The sequence below is a fragment of the Littorina saxatilis genome, linkage group LG2, assembly GCF_037325665.1.
Source record: "Littorina saxatilis isolate snail1 linkage group LG2, US_GU_Lsax_2.0, whole genome shotgun sequence".
NCBI lineage: Eukaryota > Metazoa > Mollusca > Gastropoda > Littorinimorpha > Littorinidae > Littorina > Littorina saxatilis.
This window is the reverse complement of record NC_090246.1, coordinates 91,336,276-91,347,194: the sequence shown is the minus strand read 5'-3', so window position 1 is coordinate 91,347,194 and position 10,919 is coordinate 91,336,276. Positions and strand designations below refer to the sequence as shown.

At 41.2% G+C, this 10,919-nt stretch overlaps 1 protein-coding gene across 1 annotated transcript; it reads right to left on the bottom strand.

The window, feature by feature from the left end:
* Window positions 1-518: 518 nt before the first annotated feature.
* LOC138960444 (sodium-coupled monocarboxylate transporter 1-like) lies at window positions 519-9,714 on the bottom strand. The gene is made up of 10 exons (XM_070332355.1): window positions 9,566-9,714; window positions 8,689-8,851; window positions 8,004-8,226; window positions 7,030-7,095; window positions 6,474-6,525; window positions 6,109-6,176; window positions 3,796-3,950; window positions 3,031-3,171; window positions 1,880-2,003; window positions 519-527 (listed from the first exon to the last, which is right to left on the bottom strand). Exons 2-10 carry the CDS (start codon window positions 8,835-8,837, stop codon window positions 519-521), a joined length of 987 nt encoding a protein of 328 aa, XP_070188456.1. The 5' UTR covers window positions 8,838-8,851; window positions 9,566-9,714.
* Window positions 9,715-10,919: the final 1,205 nt, after the last annotated feature.

Below are 10,919 nucleotides of genomic sequence, written 5' to 3'. Positions count from 1 at the left end.
CGCACATACACACACACACACACACACACACACACACACACACACACACACACACACACACACATAAACCATACTTGCCATTTTCATCGGAAGTGTGTCGTAACAATGAACTGCTAACATGTATACCAAACTCTAGGTTTCCTTGAGTGGCAAATGTGGAAGGATGGATGACGATACAATGTAGACGGATGCATATTTTTGATTAAAAGCCCCACAATGATGTGCTAGGCAAAAAAACAAAACAAAAAAAAAAACCATCTCTCTCACTTTCTCTCTCACTCTCTCTCTCTCTCCCCCCCCCCCTCTCTCTCTCTCACTCTCTCTTTCTCTCTCTCTCTCTCTCTCTCTGTCTCTGTCTCTCTCTCTCTCCATACATCTCTTTCTTTCTCTCTCCCTCTCTCTCCCTCTTTCTCTCTCTTTCTCTCTCTCTCTCCCTCTCTCTCCCTCTTTCTCTCTCTTTCTCTCTCTCTCTCTCTCTCTCTCTCTCTCTCTCTCTCTGCTAACATGTATATTAAACTCTAGGTTTCCTTGAGTGGCAAATGTGGAAGGATGGATGACGATACAATGTAGACGGATGCATATTTTTGATTAAAAGCCCCACAATGATGTGCTAGGCAAAAGAAACACCACAAAAAAACACTATCTCTCCCCCTTTCACGTTCTCTCTCTCTCTCTCACTCTCTCTCTCTCTCTCTCTCTCTCTCTCTCTCTCTCTCTCTCTCTCTCTCTCTCTCTCTCTCTCTCTCTCTCTCTCTCTCTCTCTTATCTAGAATTAAACACTTCCTGAACTGCCACACCAGAAAATTATTCTTCATTGCTCATATTCAATCTGTTATTGATTACGCATCCACTCTATGGGACTCAGCAAGTGAAAATTCCTTAAAACCACTTAGCAGATTACATAAAAGAGCACTAAAAGTAGTATTACTAAAGCACACTACCCTCACAGAGTTAGACTACATACATTTAGGGATCTTACCTCTAAAGTCAAGACTGCTTTTTAACAAAGGAATCTTTATGCATAAAATTATATCCGAAACTTTACCCCAAACCATTTGTTCAAAGTTCTCTTTGAAGAATTCACACCACCTTATGAAATTTAACACTCCTCTTCCTAGGATAGACTTATTTAAGTCTAGTCTAGTTTATTCAGGTGGCCGTCTCTGGAACGCTCTTCCGAATGCCTTACGGGAAGCTACCAGCACAGATTCTTTCAAAAACAAATATATATCCCATTTAATGAAAATAGTATATTCTTGATTGTTATGTCCTTTGAGACACAGTCACTCACTTTTGATTTATTGTTTTGTTTATGAAATTATGATGTTCTGCATAATATCCATTGTCTTGCAGAGTTGATGTACTATTGCATAGTATTCTTACTCCAATTGACTTGCAAATTTTGCTTTGCACCTTGTCATGAACATGTATAAACTACAATGTTTCATATAATGCACGTATGTACATAAACTTATACTGTTTTACTAATTATGTAAGTATAGTAGTAGTAGTAGTTTTTATAGTAGATTTAGTCCCTCTTTAGGGCGAGGGCCAGATGCAAAAAAGTATACCAATGCTTATTCTGTTACCCTCGTAAAATAAAGAATTGTCATTGTCATTGTCATTGTCTGTCTGTCTGTCTGTCTGTCTGTCTGTCTGTCTGTCTGTCTGTCTGTCTCTCTCTCTCTGTCTCTGTCTCTCTCTGTCTCTCTCCATACATCTCTCTCTGTCTCTTTCTTTCTCTCTCTCTCTATCCCTCTTTCTCTCTCTTTTTCTCTGTGTCTCTTTCTCCCTCCCCCCCTCTCTCTCTCTCTCTCTCTCTCTCTCTCTCTCTCTCTCTCTCTCTCTCTCTCTCTCTCTCTCTCTCTCTCTCTCTCACCTGGTCTGTCTTGGCGATGATCCCGATGGGATGACAGTCAGCATAAAAGGCGAACATAACCACTCCGATCATGAAGCTCAGACTGGCAATGATAACGATCCCGGGGAGATTCAACCACAAAGCCCTAAACAATACAACGATTAATGTCACATAAGCTTATGATAAACTTTTGAATGTACTCCAAACTATTTTGTTTCTTAGATAAACAAAACAGTACCAGCATAATTATACAGCTCAACACAGTACGTGTAACATGCCGCATTTTTAACAGAACATTTTTCGTTAAAAAAAATGCAAAGCATGAACAAAATATGAATGATGAAATGTTCAACCATCCACAATCTGATTACTGAATACAAACGATGCCATGCAGTATAAAGACTGCTTGTGTATGTCTTGACGAGTGTGTCTTGCATGGCAGGAAGCACCGCCTAGTACAAATAATTGTTCTTTTACATACTTGTTTTGATTATGCGACCACCAAGCCACCCCCACCTCCCCCCCCCCCTTCCTGTGTTATGTATTTGTCCAACGTGTGTACTTTTTTGTGACTTAGGTTTTCCCTTGTCTAAGTATCTACTCACTGCAGTGGTCATTCCTCTGGATATTGAGCTGGACATAATAATCTTCCTCTTTTTGAACTTGAAACAGTTTCTGGTGTGTGGTTTTTTTTTCAAGCCCAGGTGAGCCCCAGTTTTGGCAAAGAAGAGAAACAATTGAGGGCTTTTGTTTTAACTGATTTTGAACAGTTGAAAGGCTACAGTACAATTTGTTCCATTCATCAATCCTTGGATATTAAGCTGATCTTAAGAATTTTTTTCCTTTTTGAACTTGAAACAGTTTCTGGTGTGTGGGTGTGTTTTTTGTCAGGCCCAGATGAGCCCCAGTTTTGACAAAGAAGAAACAATTTTGAGAGCTTTTGTTTTAACTGATTTTGATCAGATGAAAAAGGCTTTGTTCCATTCATCAATCTTTGCCTTTACTTTTTCTGTTGAGAGCTGAGGAAAATCTCAGCATTTTTAAAAATTCTGTCTGATTTTTAACATAATTATGCACAAAGGAAGTGATCAGCAGTCATGTGACTTGTGACTGCTGAGAAGTAAAGGGATAAAATTCAATCATTTCTGATGATTACTACCATGCAGACATACAACTGTGCCTTCTTGACGGAGGAGCATGAGATGCAGCGCTGGACCTGCGCCTGATTGACCCCGTACAGGGACATCCAGAAGAACCCCATGCCCACCACCACTGACCAGAAGGAATGGCGGGTAGAAGGGTCAAAACTGAAACTGAAGAGCAATTAGTACGTATTAGCTGGTTGCTATTCCAAGATAATAATTATCTAGATATATACCACATCTCTGTGTTGACTATAACCTGCGAGGTCATATTTTCCCTGCCGACCTGCAGTTTCGTTTGACTTGAAAAAACCACTAGCCTAACTATAACTAACTAACAAACTAATTAACTAACTCACTCACTCACTCACTCTCTCCCACTCTCTCTCACTCACTCACTCACTCACTCACTCACTCCACTCATTCACTAAAATTGAAATATACATGATAAAATCCCGACCCAATGGTTTTATTATTGTATAGCGTGTTACCAACAACGAAGCCTTTTAATGAATAAGGGGGTGGGGGGGGGGGGGGGGTGGGGGGTCTCCAACTATATCTATCTAACTACGACTGTACATCAATCATTTAAGGAAGTTGGTGCACAACAGCTCTGGGAACAAAGTTTAATCCTGTAGTTAGCACTAAAGTCATGCAACATCAATGAGCTCAACAGGTGACGACCGGTAAAGCAGACGACCGGAACGCTTGTAGCTATGCATAGTTTTCTGGTGATCGTATTTGGTTACAAAATGTAAAACTTCGACGTTTTTAAAAAACAAAAGATCATCCTACTCATCAAATTTGATCCTGTCCCGTTCATCCGCTATTTTCCACGCATGTGCAAAGCCCCCTGTGACAATGGACCCCTGAATGAGGACGGCCAGAAGACCGGCAATAATGATGACTGACTGGAATGTGTCCGTCCACACTACAGCTTTCATTCCACCCTGTAACAAACGTAACGAGAAGACAGGACAGCTTAAATGAGAACGGCCAAAAGAACGAAAATAATGATGGCTGACTGAAATGTGTCTGTCAACACCACATATTTCATTCCACCCTGTGACACAGGTAACGGGGCGGGGATATAGCTCAGTTGGTAGCGCGCTGGATTTGTATTCAGTTGGCCGCTGTCAGCGTGAGTTCGATCCCAGGTTCGGCGGAAATTTATTTCACAGAGTCAACTTTGTGTGCAGACTCTCTTCGGTGTCCGAACCTCCCCCCGTGTACACTACATTGGGTGTGCACGTTAAAGATCCCACGATTGACAAAAGGGTCTTTCCTGGCAAAATTGCTAAGGCACAGTTAATAATTGTCTACCTATACCCGTGTGACTTGGAATAATAGGCCGTGAAAGGTAAATATGCGCCGAAATGGCTGCAATCTACTGGCCGTATAAAATTTCATCTCACACGGCATCACTGCAGAGCGCCTAGAACTGTACCCACGGAATATGCGCGATATAAGACTCATTGATTGATTGATTAACGAGAACACAGGTCAGCTTGATTGAGAACACAGGTAACGAGAAGACAGTTGAATGAGAAGACAGTTGAATGAGAAGACAGTTGATTGAGAAATAGAAGACAGCTTGATAAAAAAAAACCAGTTAACGACGGACAACAATAATGACGGCTGACTGAAATGTGTCTGTCCACACCACGGCTTTCATTCCGCCCTGCAGCACAGGTAACGAGAAGACAGCTTGCTGAATTGTTCTGAGAACGTCGAGAGAATAGCTATTATATGTAATTTTCTAGAAAACTGTAAACACCACTATAAGCATTATGCTTGTTGTTGTTTACTCAATATGCGTTTTTTTGTAAATAATGCACAAACGTTGAATAAAAACAGTTTAAACCAGAATAGCTATTTTACAAACAGAGCAATGCACTATTTCATGGAGAGAAAAATACATCTGAAAAAGGAAGAGTAGGCTGTTTCGACATTACTTGCTACCAATAGTTACGCGAAGGCAGATGCAGTGATTGCATGGGCATAGGTCATCTTCACTATTTTCATTGCCGTAGATGCAGCTAAAGGAAATGTCCAAAGCAAAGACAACGAAAGTATTCTGAATAGTTTGTGCTAATGTCCTTTTTGTCCAAGCCCAAAAAATTACACATTGTAAAATGTCAAATCCTTACTGCTTATTAGCACAGAAACGGCCCCTCCCCTTGTTGAGAGTTGGCAGAGGTATATAATGCCATAACCTTTTAGTCGTTGTTGTAGCGACATGCTTCAGAGAGATCTCAACTTCTCTAGGTGGCAGCTTTGTGAGGGCAATGCCCATCTCCTCTCCCTCGCTGCCTTAATCTTCCCCGGTGTAACACGAGAAAATAACCGTCCCACGAGATTTTTACTCCGGAGTAAAAATTTCGTTCGAAAAATTTACTCCCTTTACGAAAAAACTACTCCCCCATAACACGAGAAAATAACTTCCAACGAAAGGTGTGTTCCGAGTCAACATTTCGGTCGAAAATGTTACTCCCATAACGAATAAATAACAAATACATTATTCCACCCTAACACGAGCAATTTACTGCCCACGTCAGGTGTACGCAACTTTTACTCCCCTGTCCCCTGTTAGTCTTGGTGGTGGAAGGGGTGGAGGGAGGGTAGCGCGAAATTTTTTAGCGCGAGATCACATATTGGCATTATCCCTTCGCACGCATCCCATTTTCGCGTACGAAATTTTTACATGAAGTACAAAAATTGGGGAGTCAAAATTTCGTGGAGGCAGTATTTTTTTCGTACCTTTCGGAGTTCTTTTCTCGTACGAAAGGTGTACTCGGAGTAAGAATTTCGTACGAAATGTTTACTCCGGAGTAAATTTTTCGTGGAGTAAAAATTTCGTGTTACACCGGCCGTGGAATGAGGCAGGTGCTAATTTCCAGCCGAGTGCATATACAGCAGGAAGTAAACTCTGACCGCTTAGTTTGAGAAAGATCGCGTTTCGACATGCATTTTTTTGTTTGTTTGTTTGCTTAATATTATTACTACTTGGCCTGTGAGAAACGTTTTGCTGGCAAAGACATTCTCTTTCACGCCATAAAACACCAGCTATTTGGCAGCATAAAAAAAATGAAGACGGTTTCAACTCACCAGCGTGGTGTAGAAGGTGACCACTAGACCAATGCCAACAACTGACCCCCATAGGCTCACGCTGGTCACTGCACACACACAAAAAAGGAAATTTGAAGGCGGGCACGCTCCTTCGTGAAAAACAGAACGGATCACCGCCTCACGACTGGCGAGGCTTTTACATAAAACTCTATTTTCACACATATCAAAAATCAACATCTTGATTGCTTGATGTGGAGAGCTGGATTTTGTATGAATTAATTTCTTGAAAAGCCATCAGACAGAAAGACAGAGACACACAGAGACAGACAGAGACAGACAGACAGACAGACAGACAGACAGACAGACAAAAACCAAGTGAGAGCTTATTATTGCTATTACTGTACCTGAACTCAAAGCTAGTGACGGTGCGTACAAGATGAAAGAAAAATACACCAGCTGCAACATAATGATAAGTCTTTTCACACTTGAGCACTTACACTTTAAGGAACAAGAAGCACACACACACAGACACAGATTGACAGGCACACACACACAGAGGGACACACACACACACACACACACACAGACATATTGACAGGCAGACACACATGCATACACAGAGAGGAGGCACGCAGATACAGACTGACAGGCAGACACACACACAGAGGGACACACACACACACACACACACACACACACACACACACACACACACACATCACTACCACCAACACCAACACCACCACCGGGCCATGGCAATCGCCTTCCTTATCCCACCAATCCGCTTCTAACATAAGAATAACTGTACGTAGTACAAGAGGGATAATAAGTAACAGCAGCAAAATCTCAGATAAACACTATCTCCAATCTCTCGTCCCTACTGTCTCGAGATACAAGACAAAATAAAAATTGAAGCTAAACGAAACCAGTTACATAATAACCATAAATGGCATACGTTACCGTTTGCAGAATGATTATGATGCTCCCAAGAATCCTCACGGGGGTATTGAATCGCATCTGTAAGTACTGTAGAAAAGAAAAGCAAAACCCCGATCCAATTCAAAACTAATCCTTGAACTTAAAATCGAGATTTGAATGGGAAATGCATATACACTTATCCATCCACGCTGTTAATCTGAAATTTTCTTTTAAAATCCTCATATTTAACTTCTCAACATATCTGAAACAATTTTCCAACAATACCATCAATATTGACATCAAATATCCGATCATGTTCTTCGATCTTCTTTTCCAAATATCGTTTTAAAGAAAGACATACTCTCTTATGAACATACTATCTTATTATATAAATACTCCAATACTGACCTAATTCTTGGATCTTCTCTAATGCTCATTTACGGTTTTTAAAAAGAGTTATTATCAGCTATGTTTAACTCTAGTAGTGACCTCATGTTCTTAAATCTTCTCTAATGCCCATTGTCGGTTTAAAGAAAGACACAGCGAGTTATATTTTAACTCCAATACTGACCTCACGTTCTTGGATATTCTTGTATGCCCATTATTGGTTTAACACAAGACATACTGAGTTACATTTTAACAAAAATACTGACTTCATATTATTAGATGTTCTTAAATGCCCATTATCTGTTTAAAGAAACACATACTTAGTTATGTTTTAACACGAGTACTGACCTCACGTTCTTGGATTTTCTTAAATGCCCATTATCGTTTTACAGAAAGACATAATGAGTTACAGATGTTGTTAGATGTTCTTAAATGACCATTATCGGTTTAGAGAAAGACTTACTGAGTTATATTCTAACTCAAATACTGACCTCGCGTTCTTGGATCTTCTTTAATACTCAGTTATGTTTTAGCACCAGTACTGACCGCGTTTTTGGATCTTCTTTAATGCCCATTATCAGTTTGAAGAAACACATACTCAGATATGTTTTTATAACTCTAGTACTGACCTCAAACACAGTTGTAACTCTGAGACGAAAGAAAAAAGGGGCAAAAACATGGGCAGAGGCGGCCACAGCTATCAGCATACTCAGCGCCAGCCACCAGAACATCGTGTTGAAGTTGTACACCTCCACGGGGTTTCCGAGCAAGGTCAAGGCCGACATGAAGGTCACGGCCAAGGACATTGCAACGGGGATCACGTGCATAGATTTACCCGCCAGCATGAAGGCGCTGAAAGGAAGAAGGCATGGAAGTCCGTGTAGATATGTACACTCAAGGTCGATAGAAGGCATTGTAGACTTCAAGGTCAGAAGATGATGATAGTGATGACGGATTTGAACAGGAGGACGTGCATGAAGGGGGGAGGGTAGGGTGGGGGTTTGGATGTGTGGATGATGAGGCCGACGAGTATAGATGGAGGAGGAGGAAGAGGGGGTGGCTATATACAAAAAAAACAATAGCGACAATGATGACAACACTAAGAACATTGGAAATAGAATGAAGAAGATGGGAAAGAGGAGAAAACGATGGACATGGTTATCTTAACCGCCCGCCCCCTTGCTGTTTTATAGTACTCGTCTCCACCAACACCACCAACACCACAACCACCACAACAACAATAGCAAAGACGATACTACTACTACTACTACTACCGTACAAGGACTAACGCGCACTACTTTTTACTCAACCTACTTCGTGGTGACCTGCTTTCTGTCCTTGTAGGCGAAGTACATGCCGATGACGGCGCTGAGAAGCAGCACGAGAGAGAACATCACATAGTCCACCACACCGAACGTCCGGATCTTTCCCGTGTTGATGCTATAGTCTTCCGATCCGCCCATTTCGCCGACCTCTGCTGACATATATATAGGATATTAGACACCATTAACAGGGCTCCCCACAGACGCTCCACCTAGTTGATACTATAGTCTCCTGATCTTCATCTTTTGACAATACAAAAATATATCACATACTATTGTCGGCATCCGTCGGTCCCGTGGGGCCATGGATCTACGCCTGAGATGATTTTTCTCCAGGGCGCAGGCCAGGGCTGAGGTGATGTATGGAAGACAGGCTGTAGCCCACGCAGCGGATCCCCCCTCTCCACGTCACTGATGAATTCCAAGGGAAGGACAAGAGCCAATACAGCTTGGCACTAGTGCCGTCGCAGGAGTTGCCTGAAAGAGGTTGGCAAGCAACAACAGACCGCCTTAGGGACTCCAGCTCCAGCTCCGGATTATTCCTCAGGGTTTACTCCAGAAGCCGTTCCTGGTATGGCCGCAAGGCAGCGGAGGTTTGAAATCAGGGGTTTCCTTCCCTTCGCATATTATATTGCTGCTATATTGTCTATATTCCGCAGCTGCACAAATTCGAAAGCAAATTATGTAAAAGATATAAGACCGCTGGCATCTATCAATTCAATTGTTCAGTCGCTATTAGTCTCCGCTGCAGGATAACAAATATTTGACAACAGATTTCCTGCTCCTCCAGGAACAAATATAAGATCCCAAATTCAGGCACGTAATTGTCATGTCAGCTAGCCTATATTGTAAATCTTCTAGGATCCTACCTGGAGATCTTGAGACGGCAGTGAACAGTTCTTTCGAGCAAACACTCACACACTGAGTCACACCACGCGCGAGAGAAAAATGACACCAACTTGTCACCGTTCTTGTGAAAAATTCATAGTAGGCTCCTTATTGTAGCTAACGGGCCAAACCCGACTTTTGTTTCCGCATCACTTATAGAGTATGAAAAGTGTAATATATCTTAGTTTCATCCTATTGATATGTTAATCAAGTTCAGAAGAGCTATGGAAGCCATGTCTAAAACATAAAATACAGAATGTCAGTTTTTACTCCCCTTATCTTTATGACGTCAAGTGATTTGATATATGATCTATTATGTTCAAGCATACTTTTCCTCCTGTGGCCATGAAAAGAGAAGGAAAACTGCGTCACTGGCCTTTGTCGTTAATTATGAATTTGACGTCACTTTCGATTCAGGAACTCTGACCCAAATCGAGCGCTTGTTTACATTCTGTCAAGTTTTAGCGAGGGCGGGGGATGAGGTGTGTGTGAGTGTATGTATATAGGGGAAGGGCTCCTAATATGGACCGGCTCCTAATATGGACCACCTTCTGCCGGTTCTGACAAACTAACGGCGCTAGAGCGCTCAAAAAAGTTTTATTCGCTGTATTCACCCTCTCTGGATAACTTGCACATGTCAAAAGTTGCAGAAACAGAAATTTAAAAACCGTCAGGCTTTTTCTCTTTTTTTCACTTTTGGCAGCGTTCACTCTAAATTTACCGCCTAAAACGGACTCGTTTCTGTCCACAGCCAAAGCTTTTATCACACAAAAATGGCTATATATGACAGCTAAAACCGTATTTGTTACATTTTAGCAGTGTTGACCCCGAGTTTCTACTGCAAACAAAAAATAATAGCAAAATCTCAAAGTATGTGCGAGTCCCCTAATATGGACCACCTTCAACAAATCGAAGAAAATAAAAGCTAAAGGCTATTTTCATTAATTCATTAAGAAGCTTGCTGGAAATAACCTATAACTAGCCCTCCAGATTAAAAAATAAATGCAACAAAAAGTCTTCTTTTCGTGGAAGTTGATAATTTCACAAATTTTCACTCTGTTTTTGATAAGCTTCTTTAGTTTCCTGGTGTGCTTCAAACAATGCTCTCATCAAACCGAAACAGATAAATCTAGAGCATAATTATTTTAATTAGGCTGACTTGTACACTAAGTTGTATCGTGTTATTTTGTAATATAGGGGGCTTTTTACAGTGATTCGCCCAGGCTCCTAATATGGACCCTTTGTGATTTTTTCTGTATTTAATTTTTGCTGAATGTGTATCAAAGCTATTTCACTCTAATTAGGCATAACGGTTAACCCAAGAAAGAAAGACTA